General features: G+C 41.5%; 2 protein-coding genes across 4 annotated transcripts in view; one reads left to right on the forward strand and one right to left on the reverse strand.

Annotated features, from left to right (window-relative positions):
* The first annotated feature begins 1,206 nt into the window (after window positions 1-1,206).
* DEGS1 (delta 4-desaturase, sphingolipid 1) lies at window positions 1,207-6,246 on the forward strand. Its single transcript, XM_064709474.1, has 3 exons — window positions 1,207-1,388; window positions 2,146-2,888; window positions 5,040-6,246. Exons 1-3 carry the CDS (start codon window positions 1,307-1,309, stop codon window positions 5,184-5,186), a joined length of 972 nt encoding a protein of 323 aa, XP_064565544.1. The 5' UTR covers window positions 1,207-1,306; the 3' UTR covers window positions 5,187-6,246.
* Window positions 6,247-11,650: 5,404 nt separating this feature from the next.
* The window catches only part of NVL (nuclear VCP like), a 40,091-nt gene continuing 27,613 nt past the window's right edge, over window positions 11,651-24,128 (reverse strand). Inside the window, exons 19-23 of one of the 3 annotated variants that reach the window (XM_064709471.1) lie at window positions 22,715-22,821; window positions 18,907-18,983; window positions 17,390-17,478; window positions 13,667-13,734; window positions 11,651-11,912 (exon numbers count right to left, since the gene is read on the reverse strand). In XM_064709471.1, the coding sequence (XP_064565541.1) occupies window positions 11,868-11,912; window positions 13,667-13,734; window positions 17,390-17,478; window positions 18,907-18,983; window positions 22,715-22,821 (386 nt within the window). In that variant the 3' untranslated portion in view covers window positions 11,651-11,867. Of the gene's footprint in view, window positions 11,913-13,666; window positions 13,738-15,448; window positions 15,692-17,389; window positions 17,479-18,906; window positions 18,984-22,714; window positions 22,822-24,128 lie in introns of those variants that run through there. The other 2 variants (XM_064709470.1, XM_064709472.1) reach the window with 2 other exon arrangements.

Raw genomic sequence — 24,128 nt, forward strand, 5'->3', positions numbered from 1 at the left:
GCCCTGTTGCATGTGGGACCAGCAGCTTGTAGGCATGAGCCTTTTGTACTCGTTATTACTAATAAATTTAAAGTGATGAATCATAACCTTGAGATACTAGTACTACCTGAAGAGATAAGGCATAATTTGTTTTGTGATAATAGCCTCCATTGTTTTTATCACTAGTGCTGATTTAGATTAATTTGAGTGGATTTTTGATCTACTGATGTAGATTATTATGAGCGGATAACTGAAATTCCAACAAGTGGTAGTTCAACTTCTACACAGGGCAATCTTTCTCACTGAACTGCCCACAATCAGCGTTTTATGACAAATACATGCAGTGAGAGATTAAATGGAGCTAAGTTCTTACAGAGGAGTTTGCCAAAGTTCTTCAAATATCTTACCACAAAAAGGGAAGGAAACGGAGACTTTGCTACAGGCGTTTGGAGTTGGAGTTCAGTACTTTTAGGCAAGGGCCTGGAAGCACGGGGTCAGAGCAGGACAGCAGCTCACGGGAACGCGGGTTAGGACGGCGAATGGCTGTTCCCAGTTCTGAGGGCTGCCCCTGCCCGCTCTGAGGGTTCCTCCTGTCCTCTTTGAGCGCTGTTCCTGTCCTCCCTGAGGGCTCCTCCTGTCCCGTCTGAGGGCTGCCCTTGCCCGCTGTGAGGGCTCCCTCCTCCTGTCCTCTTTGAGGGCTGTTCCTGTCCCCCGCTCTGACGGCTTCTCCTGTCCTTTCTGAGGGCTGCTCCCGTCTCCCTCTGAGGGCTCCTGTCCCGCCCGCTATGAGGGCTGCCCCTGTTCGCCCTGAGGGCTCCTCCTGTCCCGCTATGAGGGCTGCTCCTGTCTCCCGCTCTGAGGGCTGCCCCTGTTCGCCCTGAGGGCTCCTCCTGTCCCGTTTGAAGGCTGCTCCTGTCTTCTCTGAGGACTGGTCCTGTTCCCCGCCCTGAGGGCTGCTCCTGTCCTCTCTGAGGGCGGCTCCTGTCACTTTCTGAGGGCTATTTCTCTCCGCTCTGAGGGCTCCACCTTCCCCGCTCTAAGGGCTCCTCCTGCCCGCTCTTAGGGCTGCTCTTGTCCCGCTCTGAGGGCTGTTTTTCCCCGCTCTGAGGGCTGCTCCTTCCCCGCTCCCCGAGCCCCTCAGCGCCCGCCCCACCGCCAGGGGGCGCAGCGGCGGCGGGAGCGCGCCCAGCAGCGGGCGGCGGCCAATGGGCGGCGAGGGCGGGGCGGGGGGCGTGGCTCCGCACCGCCTCCGCCGCGCTATAAAGTGCGGTAGCGGGGGCTCAGCGCAGCGGGCGTGCAGCCGGTGAGGGGTTTTTTCGCTGCCGCCATGGGGAACACTGTGGCCAGGGAGGATTTCGAGTGGGTCTACACGGACCAGCCGCACGCCGACCGCCGCAAGGAGATCCTGGGTGAGGAGCCGCCGGCTGCGTGGCGGAGCGGGGGGGACGCGCACGGGCACCCCACAAGATGGCCGCCCTTGTCGGGGGGCGCCGCGGTGCCCCGGAGCCTCCCGGCGGGGCGGCCAGAGCCGGGCCGCGGACGTGGGGGCGGGTGCCGGGAGCCGCCGCCTTGGCGGCGCTGGCGGGGGAGGGGAAGGGAAGGAGCGGGGAAAGGAGCGGGGGGGGCGGCCGCCTGCGGGGGCCGAGCCCGAGGCGCGGGGCGGCGGCGGCGGGCCGGGCTGCCATCCCGGGCGGCGGAATAGCAGCCCCGGTTCCCCGGCGGCCCCGCGCCGCTCCCTGCCCGCGGGACGGCGGTGCCGGGGCCGCTGTGCGCAGAGGTCACCGCGGCAGCCGCGTCTCGGCCGGGGCTGGCGGATAGCGGCGGCGCTGACAGCGGGGCTGGGGCTGAGCCTTCGAGAGCCCTTGTGAATTACCGGGGGGGGTTGTCGGCTCAGAGGCGTTTCCTTCCTGAGGAGGCTGATGCGGTGCTGGTGCTTGCCATGTTCGTGTGTAGTTGCTGAGCAACGCAAAAGTGCTAAAATGACTTGATTGCAAATGATTCATTATAGCAGTAAGTATCACAAGTGGAAAGGTCACGCGGTTTAGTTACCTTTGCAGACAATTCCTAATTGGGACAGAGGGAGGAAAAAACTGTCATCTAATTGGGATAGTTTGCTGTGAGGAGAGCTTTGAAATAACTTTTTTCATTTAATTTTTTCCCATCTAGCTAAACATCCAGAGATCAAAGCATTGATGAAGCCAGACTACAACCTGATCTGGGTGGTTGTGCTGATGGTTCTGGCGCAGCTGACTGCATTCTACCTGGTTAAAGACTTGGATTGGAAATGGGTTGTCTTCTGGGCTTACGTTTTTGGAAGCTGTATTAGTCACTCCATGACTCTGGCTATCCACGAGATCTCCCACAACAGTGCCTTTGGCAACTGCAAAGCCATGTGGAATCGATGGTTTGGAATATTTGCCAACCTCCCTCTGGGTCTCCCCTACTCCATCTCCTTCAAGAGGTACCACATGGATCACCATCGGTACCTGGGCGGTGACGGCATCGATGTGGACATTCCTACCAACTTCGAGGGCTGGTTCTTCTGCACCCGGTTTAGGAAGTTCATATGGATTGTTCTTCAGCCCTTTTTCTATGCCATTAGACCTCTCTGCATAAATCCTAAACCCATTAGTCGACTTGAAATAATCAATTTATTGGCTCAGCTCGCCTTTGATGTGGTAATATATTATTTATGGGGAGTCAAATCCATTTTTTACATGCTTGCTGGTTCAGTACTTGGTCTTGGGTTGCACCCAATTTCGGGACACTTCATAGCTGAACATTACATGTTTTTAAAAGGACATGAGACCTACTCCTACTATGGGCCACTTAATTTGCTCACTTTTAATGTTGGCTATCACAATGAACATCATGACTTCCCCAATATTCCTGGCAAGAGCCTTCCACTGGTAAGTTAACTTCTAAGGTTATTACTTTTTCTTAAATTAAGGTCGAACACTAACAGAAGAATGGAAGTTGGGAGATTAAAACCAAAAAGAAACCCCACAATATAAGTTGAATGATAAAGGAGATAATTATTAAGCATTTTAGTGATAGCCTGAACAAGCTTCCAGTTTGCTGCTGCTCAGTCCCCTTCCATAAAAGGAGAGGGGAGGGAATGCATATCTTGTGCTTTGCACTAACTTTAGCTTTCTGTAATTACAGCCTGTCTTCTGAATTCTTGTTTGTAAGTATGCAAGAAACTAGTTAAGAGGTTGTAGTTAACTCTGGAGGTTTGTTATCTCTGCCATTGAAATGTTAAGGACAGTATTGTAATGTGTGCTTATCCTTCAGCCTCTTCTGTCAGGGACATCCTCTGGTGGAGGAGGAGAGAGGGTTTGAGGTCCTGTTAATGTTTGTTGTACTGCTGACAAATGTTTAATAACTTCTCTAGTCTGCAGCACTTCAGTTTCCTCTGGCAAGAGCCTTTGACCCCTAAGTAAGTATCAGCTGTACGTTGGCAGTGTAGGACAGGCAGAAGGAAGAGTTTGAAGCCAGAACTTAGACCTGTCATGCCTGTATGAGTAGCAGAGGTGAAGTTCTCCTGCTTGAACCTTTGCTTCTTACAGCAGGAGCTTCTTTCTCACTGTATCGTGTTTCCCAATTGAAGAACAGGAACACAGGCTTCAGGGTTACACCTGAATCTTCAGTTTTTCATCAGACACTAAATTTGCAATTTGACAGCAGCTGTGGTGTTGGTCTCACAGCTCTGGTATTGCATTTGGCAATAGTGAGACCTTGTAAGATCATCCCTCTGCTGAAGTCCAAACTTGATTGGTATTTCTGTTGAAAGTGGTGGAACTGCAGCTGAAATAACTACACCAGCACTTTTAGCAGGGCAGGTAGATCATGCAGTTGGTTTGCTGAGGCTTTGTGTGGTCTTTTGTGTTTTTTTTTTTTAAACCTAGATGATTGCTTTTATTAATAGATTTTAATCTTTCAAATGCAGTGGAAGTTGCTTTAACTCACCTTTGATATTTGGGTCTGTGCTGTGAGCCAGCATTTCACTTCTTGGGTAGGTACTTTAGCTATAAGTAGGCTATGAATTTTCCCAGGTATTTAATTCTAGGGGTAGACACCCAGTTCTGCTGCAGGACTCATAATCCACAGCTCTGATAAGAAGACAAAGCCCTCTTTTGGAACAGTGCAGTTAATTTGATTGGATTGGGCTGCTGTGCTGTGTGCTAAAAATCCCTGAGTACTGAACACTTGATTCCTCAGCACTGCTGAGCTGAGAGTTGCTACTGTTGAGTAAAAGAACATTGCCTAGGTGCACTATTTTATAGGTGTGATGGGTCACAACAAGCTTTGCCTTCAAACCAGCCATGTAAATACCTCAGGTTTGTTTGCTGCTTATATAGATTGATGTTATTTTTTGGACTAAAGCTATGGAATTTTGTGAAGAATCCTTTTTGTTCTGGTCATGTTTTTAAGGCTTTAAGTGGCTGGCCCTAAACAGCAGCGTGGGCACCTAAATGAACCTGCTGCTCTCAGTTTAAACAGTGCTCTAGTTAACACGTGGAACTGAGAACAGTCTTTGGAAGTAGTTTCTATTCATTCTTTGAAGTCTGTCTTCAGAAACAAAGTATTCCTCAGAAATAAAATGCCTTTTTTCTTCTGAGTACCGAGATTTGAAGCTACAAGTAAAAATAGCTGTGCTAAACAGCTCTTCCTAGAACATAAAACATCCTTTTACTGTTAGTTGTATATCTGTGAGTCAGCACTGAGCTGAGTCACACACTTTCAATAGCAACCAAACCACTTGCTTGGTGAGCTCCATCATCCTGTAGGAAGCACGGTGAAGGAACTTTGGAAAGTTAGCTGAGTTTGTTCTGGCAGCTCCAAAAACTTCACAGCAGATTTATTTAATAGCTAAGGAATTGCTTTTTCCTTCAAGGAATGTTTGCATTGTGGCACGAATGGCCTTTCCTGTGGGACCTAACTTCTGGAATGGAACTTGCTGTGCTGTTACACATTACCAGGTTACACACTGAGGGCTGTAAAGTTGTCACAAGTGCTGTTAACATAACCAGTAAATAAACCTCGTATCTCTCCTTCAGGTGAAGAAAATAGCAGCTGAATACTATGACAACCTGCCCCAGTATAACTCTTGGATAAGAGTACTGTATGACTTCGTGATGGATGACACAATCAGCCCATACTCACGCATGAAAAGGCAATTAAAGGGTGAAGTGAAGCAAGATTAAACTTCTGGCAACCAAAAAACTCTGAAATGTCTGCTTGCTTTAAAGTGGCTGGTATAAAGGTTTCCTGCTAAAGCTGTTCACCTGTGTCCTGAATTAAGATGTCCAGCAACATAGCAATGCATCCTTAAGGATTTTGTAGCAGACTCCAACCAGCTATAACATTCCTCACAGTCCTCAGATTTGTTGGTTTAATGTGTCTCTGTTTGCCTAAGGATCAGTGTTATATGCATTAATGCAAAATCACTTTGTTACAGAATTTACTTTGGTAGGTGTTAAATTTATATAAAATGTCTGACTCATAGCAGTTTAAAAGTTCTCAATGTATTATACTGCCCTCAACATGCTATTCAGATGGTAGTTTTAAAATGCTGTACTTACCTGTTAATTCTAAACTAACATGATTTGTTAACTTAAACATTCTGTTGAAAATGTTTCCAAACTGATGGTTGGAAGAACTAAATTTGCACAGAATTGTTCAGTCTGCTTTTGTTTAAGTATGTCATCTAAAGCAATGCTTTAAAGTTCCATCTTTTCTACTGAGAGTACCTTAAAGGAGCAATCTATCAGAATGAAACTGCTATCTTTGAGATGACTTCTGTGACTTCTTTGTTAAAAAAACCAAAAAAAGGTGGGGAATTCACAGGTATTGCCAACTCCAAGGGTCCCCCCTACTGCCTGAGCTGCTTCTGTTGGCATGTAGAGTGAGCAGTGGCATTTAGGTAACTTAATAAACCTGATCTGGGGTTTCATGTTGGAAAAAGTCTTGTTTAGAGAGTTTGGGGGTTTTCTGATCTTTGAAGAAAAATCATTACCATGTTACTATGGCTTCAAATATAAATATTTACTCTTACTGGGAAATTTGGTTTTTATGGGAAAGTGAATGGATGAAAACAGATACTGTTTTGGCAAACAAGTCTAGCTACAGCCCCTGACAATACTGCCTATTAGCACATTAGTCATTTGTGTACACAGAAAGGTTAAATAATCTGGTTTGGTTTTTTCCCCCTAAACCTACAGTACCCTCCATAAATACTTGTCTTTCTTATATATTAAAATGTGATCAGAGGTGGTGTTGTCAAACTTCCTGCCTAGGAAATTTTTCATTTGGAACAGAGGGACATGCTGCACAGTGAAGAACCTTTCCATAATTCAGCACAGCAGATTTGCCTTCTTGGCTTTAAACAGTCAAACCTGGCTACAAATTACCCTCCAATCTCAAATGGTGGCTCTGTGTATGTTCTTCATTAATCTGAAAGAAGGAATCTGAGGAAGGTGGAAGTTGTAGCTGCTGTAACTCAATTTGAGATGCCTTCAGCTCCTGTGTTTTGGGGTGTTTTTTTGGGTGTTTGTTTGTTTTGAAAAGGTGAGTGCCTGAAAAGATTGTACTGGTACCTCTTAACTCGACTGTGGTGCTGTTTTAATGTGTGTTTTGTTTAAGTGTGGGCCCTTATCTGTGGCTAAACAATAGAAGTGGTATGAAAGTCTGCCAGCCACCCACAGAGAGATTTCATTATGCCCACAACCTGTGAGGTAGCCAGTGCATTGCTCAGGGTAGAGTGTAATGTCAAATTAGAATCTGTCTAGTATTTTTACATGTAATTAAAAAGAAAAGGTTAAAGTAATACTGGGTGAATTTTTGATTGGTCCTCTTATGCTGAAGGACTTAAGCTTTAGAGAAATTTTGTATTTCTAAAGCAGATTTGAGACCTTTCTATGGAATGGTGATATAGATGAGCTGTAAAGAATAATTGCCTTTCCTGCCTATGCAGAGGAAAACTGACTTGGGTTGAAATACTTGTAAAGGCTTAAGAAGCTGCAAACCAGTTTCTTTTTAAGCCATTTAATATCACTCTGTTTTTTAAATTATCTTTGGTGTTGATGATTTATTCATAGCTGGATGAAGGATGGAAAGTGCCTACCAAGTTTTATGGCTAAGAGCTAAAGTTAAGAAATTCAGTTATCCTAAATAAATATTTAAGATAAGCTGAGTTCAGAGTAAAGATTTTATAGGTAGTTGTCTTAGTTACCTACTTAATGGAATTCCTGCTTTTTAAAAGGGCTGAAGTTGCCATCTTTCTTGTTTAAAATTGCAATTTTTGTTTTAAGGTGTTCTGACTATGATTTTCTGTTCCAACTCAAATTATAAATACATGATTTTCACTTCAGGTGAATGGTGCAGAATTCTGAGGGAGATACTGTGCTTGCCATAACCTTTCTGCTGCTGGGTACCTACTGGAGAACAAGTTACTGTATCAGGTTAATCTGAGCTAGTGAGATTGAAGTTTGGATCTAAACAATGCTCTGATTCTTGCAAGCATTCCTGTGTAATACATAAAATCCTTAGCAGCCACCTCAGTGGTAAGAACTGCCAAAGCAGAACATTTGAAAGGTAACCAGCATTGTTTCCTCTCTGAAAAACAGAAGCATTTCTGAACCACTAACTAGGACCAGCTGGCCCTACTTGACTGGTTTGGTGTATTCTAAGTGAACAATGAATTTAAGTTCTATGTCATGGTGTTTACTCCAAAGGCATGACATAGAAATATGAAACACTAACATTTAAAAAAACCAAATATGAACCATCTAGTTATTGGTTTAAGGACCTAAATAGTTTTCATCAATACAATTAAAACATACCCAGCAGAAAGCTGTTAATATAATCTTTGAAACATTTTATCTGAAAGTTGGAGGGAACTTAGACTAACTGGTGAAGAACAAATTAAACCTAAAGAGCATCAAGAACCCTGACAATGGTTTTTTTAAATCTATTCAGATGGAATGAGTTAACTTAGGTGTTCTACATGTTTATTAGGGTTTGTTCCATTCAGTTTGGAAAACATCTTTATGTGAAATCAGTCAGGAATTTTAACTGTCACCCAAGGATTTTAGTTGCAGTTAGATTGTGCAGAGCTCTGAATCTTCAAGGCTTTTAGAATAACCTGCAGTGTTCAGAATAAAATAAATGTCCTTGCATGGTTTTTAATGCTCCCTGCCCCCAATTATCTGGAGCTGCTGAAGTGGAGTCAGTAGTGCACCCTGGAGTGTGATTGTGCTGGGCATTAGTTTTCCCACAGGACAGGCGTGGGTCTGCTCCTCTTTGAGAACAACCCTTGCCTCTGGCATTCCCCACTTGCTGTGGAACCTGTCTGTTCCCAACATGAACGTGCTGAATGGCTGCATCTGTGTCTGCCTGCACAGCAGGGCAGGGCTTCCTCCCTGGAACAGCTGGGAATTCCAGCTGTGTGCTCAGAACTCCACTAAGTGAGCAAAGGTCTCCAGGTGTTGAGACAAGGATCTGGTCATGGCTGGTGGCCACTGTCAGAGCTGAGGTCAGTGGCTCACCTCTGCCTCCCTGACATTTATTCTTCTGTCAGATGCAGTGGCATTCCACAGCAGAGCCTAAAGATGTTTGTTCCTTATTTAATGATGAGGTTCAGCAGTGATAACATCAGTGCTGCAGACTGCAGGCTGCCCTGCTGTTGGACTGAGAGGAGGAAAGTGACTTTGAAGCAGCAACCTTGTGTAAGTAGCTTGGCACAGCTTTTGGAAAGTGTGCTCTTTAATTTGGAAGTCTCAAAAGACTTAGAGCAAAGCAAGTTCTGCTGTTCAGCTCGCTCATTGCAAGGCACAGGAGGCACTTCTGGGTCTGCCAGCATTGCTTCTGCAAGCTCCTAGGAAAGCAATCTGATAAATAGGTGTGTCTGAATCATGTGGATCTGCCTTTGGCACAGCAACCTGCAGCTCCATGCAACTCTCTGTTTTCTCTAGCAAATCTTCTATTTCACAATCAAACCTGCAGTGGGATACAAGACTTGAGTCAGAACAGAGATGTGGAAAAAGTTTTCTACTGAGCCTAGAATGAAGACAGCATTTTTCTTTTCTCTTTTTGACAGTGCTCTGCACTGCCTCTGCCCCCATCCATGCTTATGTTAGCACTTACTGTGCTCTGGGACAGGCTCATTCTTGTGGTGTTGATATGTTGCTAGCCTCAGGAAAAGGGAGAGGAGAATGGCATGATGAACAATTTCTTGATCTTGTCACAACAGAAACAAGATGACTGGAGGCAAAACCTCGAGGCATGTCTGCTAGGAGGGGTGGTAGCTGCCTATGCAGAACAAAATATTTGTCTCTATTGGGTGAAAAGGCTCCTTCCTTAAAGCAGTTCTCATTTTCTGTGTACAAAGGATCATTGTTGTTTTAGTGATACATACTATAGCCTAAGCAGAATTTCCCACAAGGAGCAGTGTGGGTGCAACACTCCTGTGTGAGCAGGCAAATGGAATTCAGCTGCCTACCCTGCCTGCTCCTTGCTGCACATGGAGCCCAGCTGAGGTAAGCACACAGGATATGGACACTTGACTGACCTGGCTTTTTGTCCTTCCAGCTTAACTTCAGATTTTCTTGTGCATTTAAACCCTCCTGCACCCTACTTCCTCTATCACCTTGATTAATAAACCTGTTTTTTTCTGGCACTCTTAATAAGACTGTAGTGCTGTTACTGCTCCTTGATGTTGTCATCCATTGCAGGGGTTCCACACTGCTGTCTCCTTATCCCAAGAGCTCCAGACCTTCTTGGTGTTTCTTGTGGGCAGCTCCTCAGAGCACTGACTCTTTCTTCTTCACAAAGCAGCCACTGACCCCAGTTCCCTTCTCACCCAGCCACCCCACTCTTTTATAGCCTCTTCTTCTCACTGGTTACAGCTGTGGCCTGGTAAAGTCAGGCCTGCTCCTAATCTTTGATAACTGGCCCAGCTGCAGCTCCTTAGGGCTGAGATTACTTTCTACACTATCTTTATTTTCTTACATTCTATCCCCCTACACCTTGATAGCATTTCCTCCCTTCTCTTGCCTTTCAAGCCCTACTTTGCTTTTTTGCTCCATACATACACAGGAATATCATCATTAAAAGAAAGGAAAATTCTCAGGTGGGTATGCCAGGACTTGAGGACTCCACTCCTGCTTAAGGTCATCATCTGCAGCTACCCTCAGGTATGGTGGCAGGAATCTTCTCTGTATATCCATAAAGGAGAAATCACTTATTCTTGTTATTGTTCCACTCAAGTGAATTGAGTGTACCGTTATTATTATACTGTTGTAGTATTATGAGCTGACTGAGAGAAATGTGTTTGTGCAACCTTGAGAAGAAAATGAAGCTTAGGGAGAGAACTTAGGGTGGTTACAAAGATGGAGGGAGATTCCCTTTTTTACAGGGGTGACATGGAAAAGATGAGGGGTAAGGGGTGCTTCCAGTTGGAAATGAGGAAAAATTATTCCACTCGTTGCTTGTGCAGACACTTGTAAGATTCAGCTGGACAGGGTGCTGGGCCATCATGTCTAGACTGTGCTTTTTGCCAAGAAAGCTTGGACCAGGTGATCATTGATCATTGAGGTTTCCTCCCAACCTGGTATTGATTGAAAATGATGATGTTTCATCTTGGATTTCTGGGAATCATAGCTGAAGCTTCAAGTCTGATTTACAATTAAAAGCTGAGGCACATCATCAGCATCTGCTTTAGATCCAGGGACTTAATTTGTTAGTGTGATGAGTCAGGATTTGAGTCACTCAGGAACCAACTTCCCTAGCAGAGGGAGGGAATGTCGTCCCATGTTGAGCAAAAATCCCAGTGGTAAGAAGAAGCTGCCATGATCATCAGTATTTTTAAAATGCAAGTCTGTGATGGTAAGTTACACCTGATAGCCTTCAAACATGTACCTTTGGGGAAAAAGGTGCAGCAAGGTTTCTTGTTAGCTGGCAATTCTGAGAAGAATTTAAGATGTAAGGTACTGTTCTCTATCAAGGTCAGTCTTGTACTTAGATCTGGTTGTTCAGGGTATTTGTTTAAATGAATTCAAGCAGGAGATTAAATGCTGCTTACAAAAACTATTTCACTGGGGTTTCTCTGGGTTTTTCCCTGAAGGCTTGAAGGTTTCATTATCTGTCACTTTTCAGTGTTTTGTCTTAACTTGGATGCTTCCCAATTTTGAAAATTTATCTGTTTAAGGAAAATAATTAAGCACCAGCTTGTTAAGTACCTCTTAACTCAAATGTTTCCTAGTTTGACTCATAGTATCACAGCACTTGTCCAATTTCCAAACTCTACTCTCTCCTAGATGACCTCCCAGCCTGCCATCTGTGGGCAGTTTATTTTGGTGAGGTGGAAGGAAGCTGTTAGTAGCTCAGAGTAGCTGGCACACTCATGTGTCACTGTCCTTGGAAAATGCATCATTAATGGTGTGATAACATCCAGTGCAGCACTTTCCCAGCCTACTTTCACAGCTTCTTTCAGTGTCCTTGTTCTGGAAAACAGCAATTTTCTCTGGTGGTTGAAAACAGCTGTTTGAGCAGTGTAAACAGCTGGAAGGGTTGGCCTGTGCCTCAGGGATTTCTGATTCAGGGCACCAAATAGATGAGAAGGGTGTTAGCTTTTTAACACTAAAAGCATTCATTTGGAAAATGTAAATGGTTGTAAGAAGGAAGCATGTATTGTATCTTTTATTCTGGAGACAGTTAAATTAAGGATGCTTTGGAGCAGTAGCTTGTGATGATCATTTTTTCAGGTATAAAAAGTATAAAAAGTTGAGAGAGATTTAGTAGAGCTTCTTTCCAACTTGCCTCTTGAAAACAGGCACTGCAGAACTCTTCACCAGTGTAGAGTCTCTTTTGGGAATTGTCCAAATGTATCACCTGCACAGTGACTTCTGCAGCTCTTCATACATTATTTGATCCTACCAGTGCCAAGAGAAGAGGAAAAATACCTCAGACAGTGGTAAAAAATTACACAGTATTTAAAAGTGACTTTGTTTATTATTTAAGTGAAACAAACCAGCTCTATGAGTCACTAGTTGCATTTTAAAACATTTACAAACAAAAACCTAAAGAAGGCAAACCTCCACTACCCTGGCTCACAAATGAGGCTGTCCAGGGAGAATTACACTGGTGTGTAATTCCCAGAGGCCTCAGGCAGGTTCTCACAGTTCCTGTTGCCATGCTGGGTTAGATGGCAGCTCCACTGAGGAGGCACTGCCCTCCTCACCACAGGGGCTGCTGAATTGACACTTTCCTCTCCCTTCTAGTTCTGCACCACCAACAGACAGGATCAGCCTTTGCTGGTCCTTAACCCTTTCACTGGTCACTCAAAATGAGAGCTCTGAGCAGCAGAATACTCCCACTGAAATATCCGGCTTCAAAAGGTGATGTCTGCCCACAGCTTAAAGAATTTTTTTGTTTTTCTTGAGTCAACCAATTAAACCAAAACCAGAGATGTGTATGGGATAAAGAGGTAGGTGCACTAGATCAGTAAGATGCAGCTTTTTTTCCTTTTTTAAAAATTTTCCAGTGTCATAGCAAAGTCTGTAGTTTTTGTCAGACTGAATTTGTCTAGCACATAGGAAGCAGCAGCTGGAAATGGGAGATAAGTGTCTTGTATTGCAAAAGATATTTCAAAATATCTAACTGACAAATCTTCAGATGAATGTAACTGAAATATAGGACTCTCAGATATGTGATATTTAAGCTGCCTTAAATTAAAAAAAAAAAAAAAAAAAAAAAGAATAACATTTTTGGTTAACCAGAAGGAATATGTTCTAATACTTAACTGCCATTGCCATGTTAGAGATGTTTTAAATTTTTGTGGCTGTTTGTTTAGTGATTAGCAAAGGGAAAACAACAGCCAATATCATCTTTAAAGGTTCTGGGAGCCACAGATTACTTTTAATTTTATGAAAGGTCACTGACCACCAAAATACAATAAAAATGAAAGGAAATGGAAATAGTTTACTAACTTCTCTCTGACTAGTGCTACATGTGAATACATTATTGTATTCTGGCTGCAGTACAGCACACTCTTGGCAAACCATGGAGACCTAGACATAAGCTCTGCAATAACAGCAATTCCTATATATTAACTTCAGAATTATAGTAATTAACATCACTGAACAGCTTTCCTTTCAGTTAAAAGGAAAAAAAGGGCATAAGGAAACATTTACAACAAACTTCCTTGACAAATCCAAACAATGAAAAGAGTGATGAGAAATAACTGAGATCATAAAGTGTGTTTTGTGTCCCATCTCAAATTTACATCTCTTGCACATCTGAGCATCTTTGTGTGTCATCATCACAGGGGAGAACAAGTTGTGGCAGGATGTGGTGCACACTGAAGGCCTTGACTTTACACTGAGAGCTCAGCAGACATAAGAGCTTAGGGCCAGGTTAATAATCAATCTGGGAATGTCAGTGAAGTCCAAGGCACCACAGTAAAAAATAACCTTGATAACTTGCTGAGCCATCTACGTACAGTGCACCATCTGCAGCTGAAAAGGGAGGCTTTAATTTTCACCTTAACACAAACATCAGGTTTGTTTAATGCAGAATGAGGCAGTGTCAGTTTGAAATCCACCTTAACCATTGCCAGCAGCCTCCAGCATCAGCAGTGTCCTTCCCAAGGCAGTAATGAGCTTTGCATACTGGAATTTTACCTTACCTGTTTGGACACTGAAGACTTCACTTTCCTGAAAGCTTCTTCAAAGTGTTTACGAGAAATCTTGATTTCTGCTTAAAGAACAAAGCATGATAAATGACTGAAATTGCAGACAAGTGACAACCAAGTGACTGTTGCATGTATTTCAAGGCAGCATTCATGAAACCTAACTACCTGAATTCCCATAACCTTTCTGGAAGTGAATCCCTCAAATTCCGCTGCTTCCACTTCTGGGCTTTTTTTAAAACATAAATTCAATATTAAACTTCCCTGTTATTTAAGAAGTATCTAGAAAACATTTTGCTATCATTGCAATTCTACTCAATTTCTAAGTAACTGACTTTATATCATTGCTTTATCTGGCATTGCACAGAAGTGATGAAAGCTTTCACTGCTACAACTCCCTGTGTTTAAGTTTATGCAAATTGCCTTTTTGACCTTAATGCAGCTCTCCACAGTAATTATTCCTAATAATAACCCATTGAACGGGTTTTCTTAGTATGTTAAAACATAAGCATACATCAAATAAGTCATAGGTTCCTCTGCTCTCACAAGGAAATACCTTGTTTAATCTGGATTTAAAAATCCTAAGATGCCACTGCATAAATAATTACCAGCTAGCACTGTGCACAGGTACCAGATATGTTAGAAATACAAACTGTAGTCTTGTTTGGTGCTTTCTTTTAATCCCTTTCATTAGGATGATTATTGCTTTTATTTCCACCTCTGCCACATTAAATGGGATGTGCCAACATGAAATAACTCTCAACATTAATATATTTTGAGTCCTAGTGGAACAAAAATCTTCTGCTGATACAGTAAAGGACTAAAAAGCAAATGGAAGATACTAAATCAAAAATGAAATATACCTTGTCTAAGGTGTTAAGGAGAACAGCAAATAGCCTACAGTTGTTATTACCTGCAGGAAATGCTGTTTACAGTAAGAAAAACGTTCAAATTGGGACTTCCCCAGAAGACAGATGACTTTTAGACTGAGTCATTAAAACTCCATAAAACAATAAAGATAAAAGAATTTAATTTTGCTTTCACTTTTGTTTTTAGGCATGTAATTTTTAATCAAACTGTGACAAGGCTACAGGGAGAGAGAAAATCTCCTGCTAGGTAGCTGACCTCTCACTGCAGATTAAGTTAGACTGCTTCATGCTTATTATGTGATAAAAGCTTCTCCAAAATGTAGCTGTGAGTAATCTAGACCTTGGCTACTTGCTTTAACACACTTTGCCTTGATTTCTGATGACCAAGCCATTTAGTCTGAATAAGTAGGTACAAAGATTTTATTATTTAAAACCATTTATATTGTTAAATTAAAATAATGAAGTATATCAACAAGTACAATCTTTTAAAAATAAGACAATGTACTTAAAACTCTAAATATGAAATTGGAGTTTTCCTGTTTACATAGCTGAGTGAGGGATACATGGTTCCTATCAAACAAGGACCAGACCTTGCTTTCCAAATTCAATTGCAAAGATGCAAAACTTTCTTCTCACTTGTTAAACCACACTTGCTTTTAACTGCTCTAACAAAAAGTGTCACAGATTCTCTGCTTAGGATCAGCCCTACAGACTGCAGGTGATGTGGGATCACTGGTTAATTCCTACAAAAATGTACAAAAAGGGTCATGGTTTAGAAGGCCTGTATTTGTCACTGCAGCTGAAACAGGAGTAAGGCTCTCTCTCTATTTCTCATATCCTGTACATTCTGTGTGACCAGATCTGTCTGAAATAAATACACAGGATTAAGCTAAAAGGTAGGTGTGTTAAAATGTCAATGGGAAGGAGTCACCAGGAGCACATGGTGTTCCAGAGTTTGTGAGGAGCCTGACAGAAACTGCAGAACTGCTGCAGCAGGGTGGGTCCCACCCTGGCAGTGCTGCTGGAACCACTTTCATGCACCATCCTCAGTGGTTTGGAGAAGGGAGGCAGAAGTGAAACTCCAAGTTTGCAAATGTCAGTGAACCTTTCTGAGCATTCAGTGCTGGCCCAACGATGAGGAAATCCAGGGGTGCTGCATAAAAGTGAAAATCTGCCCAGTTTTTAGGAATTTCCCCTACAAACTTCTGTATCTGGCACTTCTCTAACCACAGTGACTAACATGATCAGATTAGCAGTAGAATTTCTGAATTCTCCTAAGAAATACCACCAAAAGGATATCTTTATATTTCACTTTCTAAAAGCACCTTCAAACCGACCACTGCCAAGTGTTAAAAAAACCACAGCCCTGACTTTATTCCAGAGGGAAAACATCAGGTATAACAAGAAGTTGCAACAGTTTCTCCAGAACAGAGAGGAGCAGCCCTGATTGCAGAGGAGGGACTGAGGAGGACACTCAGCAAAGCAGAGCGTGGGAGGAGAGGCAGCTGAGCTTGTCCTGCCCAACTCTGAAGGAACAAAATCCCCAGTCTTTATCTTGAAGATAAAAATGAACAGGGTCTCAAATCAGAGACCACCTCACATGTTTTCATACCAATCAGGGCTGACATCTTGGAAACCCAGGGACAGTGCAAGCAGCTGCTATAAGCATGCAAATCAAGCTGTACATGTATTATGGACTTGCTGGCTGCCTACACATTCACACAGTCAGTGCTCAGGCTGCAATCCTGACTGTCAAGGCTGAATTCAAGGGATGGACAGCTTTGAATAAAGCCTGCTGTATTCTGAACCATTAAAAAATGATCAGGATAAACACAGGTATTTCTACCTCAAATCAAGAGTTTTAGCCAGCTATACCAAGCAAAATGGGTAACCAAGTCACACAACAGGGAAGGTTTTTATAGCTCAGGGATTTTTCCTCCTCTAGCTGAACATGCTTGTTGCCTCAGAACAGGGAATACAGACACTGTGTTCTAATCCATTGTTGCTAAAATCCAGACAAGATTGGATAGGTACTAGGTCAAAAATAATAATTCAAAGCCATTAAAACACCAGTGTTACTCTTAGAAATCAGGGGCATAATGAAAGCCTACAATATTTTCCAAGGACATAATCTGAAAAGTCACAATTCCATTTTAGCTTTGCATTTTGGCTTAAAGATAAAATAACAAAATTACTGGGAAGAAATCTAAACAGACAGGCATTTTATATAAAAGTTTCAATCTATAATTTAAAAATCCCCACAAAAATACAACTTAAAGCAGCAGTGCAGACAGATAATGAAAAGGCAGAGATTGTACTTGAATCAATTTATAACTTCCTGATAAAGTCCTGGCAAGAGGCACTGGTGAGCCAAGCACCAAAGATCAAAAGTGGCACAGATTCTCCCAAGTCCATCAGAGCTGGGTGTACGTGTTCAGTTACACAACACAGCTGGGTGCCAAAGGTAGGAAATCAGGGAATGTGCAGTTTCCAACCCTCCTCCAAATACATCAGTGATACAGTCTGATAGTGACAGGGAAAATTGGCAAAGGTGTATTTATTTAGTCTAGAAAATAATCAGTTTACATAACCATTTAACAGAAACTTTTCTTTAAGGCTGAAACCTTCAATTCTTTTAAAAAAATAATAGTGCTGACTTCTGGCATAACCATTTTTCCTGTACCTTCCCCTGCCTCCCCTTATGTCACTCAATTTTTGTTTTGCTCAGAAGTCAATCAATAAATGATGTACAGCTTTCACTGCCTTATGCTTGTCTTCAACTACTTTAAATACTTTTTATTCCATTTACCTTGTCACTGTTCAGTTAAGATTTTATTTAAACCTCTCTTACCCTTCTTGCTTTGAGTATTCTGCAGGGCCATTTCCTGTCTCAAGGCACAAATGGAAGCCTCACGCACCAGAGCTGAAAGGTCTGCCCCTCTAGGGATACAAACAACAGGTTATCTGGGAGTAAATTTCTGATAAATTGCTGGTTTGCTGATGGCATAGAGAAAGAAACTAAAAAATGACATTAAAATTTGGTTGTGCTGTCCAAATTTCATCTTAAGAACACTGGAAAGAGGCCTGATGATTATGGTCTGCAACCTTCACCTTCACATTTGAGCCACAAATTAAGATGAAATTAATGAGGAACAAGGGAAGAGGATAAATCCCCATTCAGCATCTTTGAAAATGCCAAAGGGTTGATTAATACTGTCCAACTTCTTGGGAACATAACTTGTTTTTTTAATAAATCTTATGAGAGATTCAAATGAAATCCCTCAGCATTACAAAAAGAGTTGCTCAAAACTGCATCAACAGTAAACATGCTCTTAATAGTATCCACAAAGCATGATCAGTTTAAGTATTTCTTTCCAGTTTCCTGGAATTGGAACAGCTTTCACATGTCTTTCAGCTGGTGAAAGTCATCAAATAAAAAAAAATTCAAAATTAACTCCCCATGCTTCATTTGGGGGTACTAGGCATAAAGTATTTAAACATCAAAAATTAAACCAAACCAGATAAAACAAAAACCCCAAATAAACCAAAACCAAAGACATCAAAACCCACAACAAAAACCCACACACATAAAACCCCCAAACTCAAAATAAGGAAAAACCCAAGCGTCAAAAAACCCACAACCAACAACAAAATCTCAAACAAAAAACCCACAAAAAAAAAACCAAACCAAAATCTCCACACACTGAACAAAAAACCTCAGGACTATAAACCAGTGAGTGAAAGGTGTAGAAAGAAAAATTACTCATCTTTCCCAATAACATTGTGGCAAGCAGCCTGTCATAAACTTTATCTTTTGTGAGCTCCATAAAAACACTGAGTATTACTAAATTATTGAATACCTTAAAGCTTTTTAAATTTTATGGACCATAACTGCAAATTATTGTGACAGGTATGGTCATCAAGCTTTCCCTAAAGTCACACCTTGCTATTCCCAAAGTTGGAATGGAATAAAAGCAATCCTTTGTCAAACAGATTGCTCTCAACCCTGTGACAGAACAAGCTGGTTATGGCTGCTTCACCAATTTGCTTTCATCACCATTGTGTATGGGCCCACAACTTAAAGAGGGTTCTTTGTTCCTCAGATGATGCAAGAATTATCAAATAAAACCAAGGAAAACCAAAAGGCCTCCACTGTTCTGTATCTGCAATGTGAAGACTGTTCCCAATGAAGATTTAGCATCCATATATTCCTACCAACTTCTTGGGAAAAAAAAAAACCACAAGGGAAAAATGGTTTATAAAGTTAAAAAATCCTCTTAATAATATCAACAAAACACAGCTGATCATGCACCAAAGACTGCTGGCACTGCACATGAAGGGTGAAAGTCAAAAGTAGAAGATACTCACGTGTAACAGTCACAGTGCTCACTGTAAGCAATTTCCTCCAGGCTCACATCACTGCCCAGGGGAGGCCTGGTGCCATCCTAAAGGGGTTGAGGTAAGCAAAAAGAGAAGGTGAGAAAATTTTGTTTCTTTTACATCTACCATCCCTGAAGTGATGAAGTTTCTTTAATCAGGAATCATATAGGTATCTTTCAAAAAGAAAAGGTAAGAAAACTTCTTTTCTTTTACATCTACCATCCCTGAAGTGATGAAGTTTTTTTCTTTAATCAGGAATCATATAAGTATCTGACAAGATTCCTGCAATATCCACAAATATAAAGATTTTTAACCTCAAGCTGGCAAGAAGGATAATCAGCCTTAAAACCATTTAATCAGGAAATGTTAAGCAATGGTGAATTTTAAGTTGCCACCCACAGATTAGATTCTCTCTAAAGAAAGGATGGCCAGCCTGCCCCAGAGCATTGAAACAACATTATTCCATATGGGGGCTTATTTTTAATGAAAGTTGGTTGCTTCAGCAGCTTGTTTAGCTGAACTTCCTCTGGTTTTACTGTGTGTTGAAATCAAACAGCTAAGCATGTCAGTTTAGTCTTATCACATTTAAGACTAAATTAATTGTCTATCTTTTCTATTCTGGGTATAGATTTTCAAACTTAGAAGTTTTCCATTTAGGTTTCATAGGAGTTTATATATACTGTAGATTTTTGGACACTACTTTTCCATATTATTACTGCTTCCTCCACAAAGATTCCAGAAGTGGTTTCTTTTGTTATTATTTTTGCATTTCCAACAGCAAAAGTCTTAAATGATATTTCAATTTCAAATGGTATTTGAAACTAGCCAACAAAATTTCCAAACACTGTAAGCCTGAAGATCCTCCTGTTATCCTTAGACAACAGTAAAGTTGATGATAGTACAGAGATTCAAGATCTCTCTTTGATCAAACAATGTCTGAGTTTTGACAGGAAATAACACTTTTAGGATAAAATGATACATTTCTGCCAGATATTCATTTGACAGAAATGCACAAATTCACATAAATATTTTCTGACTCCTTCAGAGGAACCAACATACTGCATACCTACAATACCTTCAAGAGAAAAAAATAAAATGTGTATTTAACCTGGCAAGTTACAATACTTGAATACTTAACAGACAGTGGAACAGTCAAGGACTAGGCAGAGTAAGGAAACAATCTTGAATGAATCTTTAACAGTTAGAAAGGGAAAAAAATCCAGAATAGCAACACAACAAAAAGAAAAAGGAGCAGCCTGATTTGAAAACATCCTGCAAGGAGACACTTTAACCTGGAAACAAGGTTACAACTTCATATGGGATACTTTAGTAATTCTAATAGGAAACTGCAAGCCAGAGAGATGCCTCCTCTGCTAAAAAGAAATGTTTAACCTATTGTTCTGTGGAGCAAATACAACAGGTTAAACATATTTTTGTGGCATTTTTTGCTCTCCCTGCTCTGGAGCCCAGCTGTGTGCAGCAGAGGAGCTTGGTGCAGCTTCCAGGAATGTTTGAGTGCAGCAGCACCTGAAACATGTGGAGGCAGGCTTCTCTTGCATCATGTGCATAATTGGGAATGACTGATTTGTACAAGTTAACTGAAATAAAAGTCTTTCACAACCACATTTAGGCTGTCTTCCTGACAGCCTGTTCCTCCCCCCAAGTCCCTTTTCTGCCCCTCATGCTGCCTTTCTAAGCATCCATGTTTTCACTCAGCAAGGATTCAGTTTCCACATGCTGTGCATGTATTCCTTGGAGATTTCTGGGAATGCATGGCAGCATTCAGAAGCCACTCACATCTGCACCAAACATTTTGTTTTCTCTGGCCTTGAGCAAATATGTTCTCAAAATTTTCACACTTCCTCACCTAAAATGCATGGATGAAATCTGACAAAAAATAAAGCATTTCAATTAATTTCAAACATTTTCCCCTCTTCCTATTCCATGTTCTTCTTTCATATAAATCTTTACAGATGGGTAGGAGTTAACTCTTCATTCACCACAAGGATTTGTAATCAAAATAGCCAGACTAGTGTGAGTTAAGCATGCATGAAAGCATCTTGCATTCCAAAAAGGAAGATAAACAACATGATAACCAGTGAGGGGATCCACAGGAACCAAGCTGACAAACACTGTGCAAGGTTTTCCTGCTGTCAAGAAGGCCCCTAAGCAGATAAGGTCACATCAAAGCTGATGTCAGCAGAAGACAAAAATATTCTGGGATAATAACAGGGTTACCACATCCCACTGCCACTCCTCTTGGTGTTATCCCAACAGGAAGACAGGATTGTAGGCACAAAGATTCCCAGGAGAAGGGAGCAAAGGCACCTTCCAGCGACCTCGCCCAGGATTTATGGCAGCAAATGCAATTCTGAGTTTGATTCCTGATGGGAAACTCAAACAGTTCTCCCCAACAACCAGCTGGTCACTGACACACAAGAGGAAGCCAGAGATGAAGTGAGGACTCAGAACAGTTCCTTGTGCTCAGAGTTGCCCATGAGTGATCCTGCCCTTGCCAGGGGGGTTCCTGTACCTTGGTGTGGCTGTGAGAGTGACAGAAATCAGCTCTGTTTAATGCCACCTCTGCTCCAGGGAAGGCAGCAAAGCACCAAGCTCTGCCACACTATTCCCCTACACCCCTAATTGCCTGTGAAAATAAATCTGGTAAAATAAAAATTGTGATTCCTTACAGCATTCAGAGATGTGACACTCAATTCCTCTCAACATCTCATGAAGAACATTAAGAACAGGGTTTTAAAAAGTATGAACTGAAGTTTTTCTGTAAAACTTAGAAGCAACAAAGTTGTCTACAAATAGAAAATAGGGGAATACTCAATCTATTTTCATCCATGAAGCAAAGCACAGAACAAATGAAGGAAAGTCTCACATCCTGAATTTGTAATGAGAGGTCACCCTGTGAACATCCATTTTGGCATGAAAGAACAGGCTGGAACAAGTTCTCACTTTCTGAATTCTGAATCAACTATTGCCTGTACACCACAACTTTAAGGTTACACAAGTCTGGTTATCCCTTATGACAAATACACTAAACAATTTTTGCCAGACTTCTCATAATGCCATCTTCCCTCTAGAGCAAAGACTTTGTCTCCTTTGCAGCTCAAATCAAGATCTGACAGAACACCTGGTCTTAAAAATCAATGTTGATCTACTGGAAAAAGTAGGAAATACCCAAGTAATTATTATGCTTTTTATGTTCTTTTTAAGGCCTTGATTCCTGCTGTGCCCTACCTGGAGAAACACTCCCAGAATTCCATAATCCAAGTGTCTGAAGTGGCAGATTGTGCTGTCCACCACAGGGAGGACTCATGAAGGCACAGACTGTACATTTTCGCATTTACTTTAACACACAACCTCAATCATCAAAAGCTTCTTTTCATCCTAAAGCAAATTAGGTGTCACAACTACTGTTGAGCAAATACAGATGGAGCCTGTGAATCATTCTGCTGAATGTCTGGAACCCCCCAAAAAAAGCTTACAAAACACTTCCAGGCCCATTACTCACTCAGATAGGGATCTTCTAATTAAATCTGTTCAAGCTGTGACTATCAAGGCAGCAACTTCTGTGTTTAACAGGTTTGCTTTACTCAAGATTCATCAGCCCCTTGCAGTCCCAGAGCAAATTTAACAGCAGATGGGTTGAGGGATTATTTTTATGACCTCATGGAATAGCTGAAAGTGTTTCATGAGACAGGATCCTGCAATTCTTTGTAACATTTAATTTGTCTTATATCATTCCACCAAGCTCCAAGATGAAGGATATATTCCAAATACTCACTTTGGTGATGGTTTTTAGAATAGCAAGTCGATCTGCAGGTGGTGGCAAACCCACATAGAGTGTTTTATCCAGCCTACCAGGCCTCAGGATAGCTGGGTCAATGATATCTTAGGGAGAGGAAAAAGAGAAAAGAATTAATCCAGAAATGAGTTGCACCCTTAGGAATATCTGCACATGACAAGGAATACATGCATGTTTGTCCCAAGACTCAAAGAAGGATTTGTGTCATGCACATGCAATTGAAGCTCTGAGCTTTATGAAAAAGTTTCATTTTTGTCAACCAGCCAGTAAAATCAAGCCACAGCTGATCAATGATGGCTCATAAATACCAGTTTCATCTCTTCACATAAAAGGACAACTCTATGTTTGGCAATACAGAATTAGAACATTTTTGCTGAGGAATTCCACATTAATTATTAGCAGTTTCTTCTACTGGAAGGAACTCTACCCAAAGGGACAATGATAAGCCAAGCATAACAAGCACACAGGGCCAATCACAACCATCCATATGCAAACTTAATTTTATTGGTCATTTGTTTTTCTACTACATCATGGTTATCTGAATGGTAAAACAGAAAACCCAGGAAAATACCAAAAATAGCTGCAAAGTACACAATTAGTTTCCCAGGGAGAGCTACAGACTCCAAATTTATTATGTGTGGAGAAATAAACAAACAAAAATTATCACAAATGTTTCTAGAAAACCATTCAAAGCTTAAGAGTAACAGAAATGTGTAGCTGCCTTTTAACACCACAGGCTGTGATATCAAATGTACACAAAGTCAGTCAGGATGTAAATACTGACTATTTGTATAACAAGAGACACAGACAGGGCATATAACCTGGAAAAGCCTCAATTCCTGTCTGTGTTTCAGCACAAACTGCTGAATGATGTTTCTCAGTGCTTCTTGATGCCCTATTTCCCCATCTACCAAAACCCAATAATGGCATTCATCTGTTTCACTGAGGAATTCTGTGGAGTCACCATCCCTGGAGGTACTGAAAAGACCTGTAGATGTGATATTTGGGGACAGTTTAATGGCAGATTTGGCAGTGCTGGGTTAACAGGTGAACTCCATGATCTTTGAGATTTTTTCCAACCTAAATAATTTCTGAATCTCTCTCTGTGATATCCTACATGCCACAGTAATGTGAGCAGCAAAGTCACAGAAGCACTCACAGAAGATATAAAGAAATCTACATTTTTATTATAACAGCCTATTTGAAAGTATATAAATTATAGTTACTGCAAGAACTTCTCCCTAAAGTGACAGTTGATGATTCCATCTCAGTCTCAAGCTGGAAATTATCAAGGCTTCCCAATGAAGCTGCCACCAGCCTGCATTGGCTCTGCCCTCCTGACAGAACAGAGCTCACAGACAAATTACTGCACTCCTGTACATTAAAGGTGAAG

This window comes from Zonotrichia leucophrys, chromosome 3 (assembly GCF_028769735.1).
Source record: "Zonotrichia leucophrys gambelii isolate GWCS_2022_RI chromosome 3, RI_Zleu_2.0, whole genome shotgun sequence".
Taxonomy (NCBI): domain Eukaryota; kingdom Metazoa; phylum Chordata; class Aves; order Passeriformes; family Passerellidae; genus Zonotrichia; species Zonotrichia leucophrys.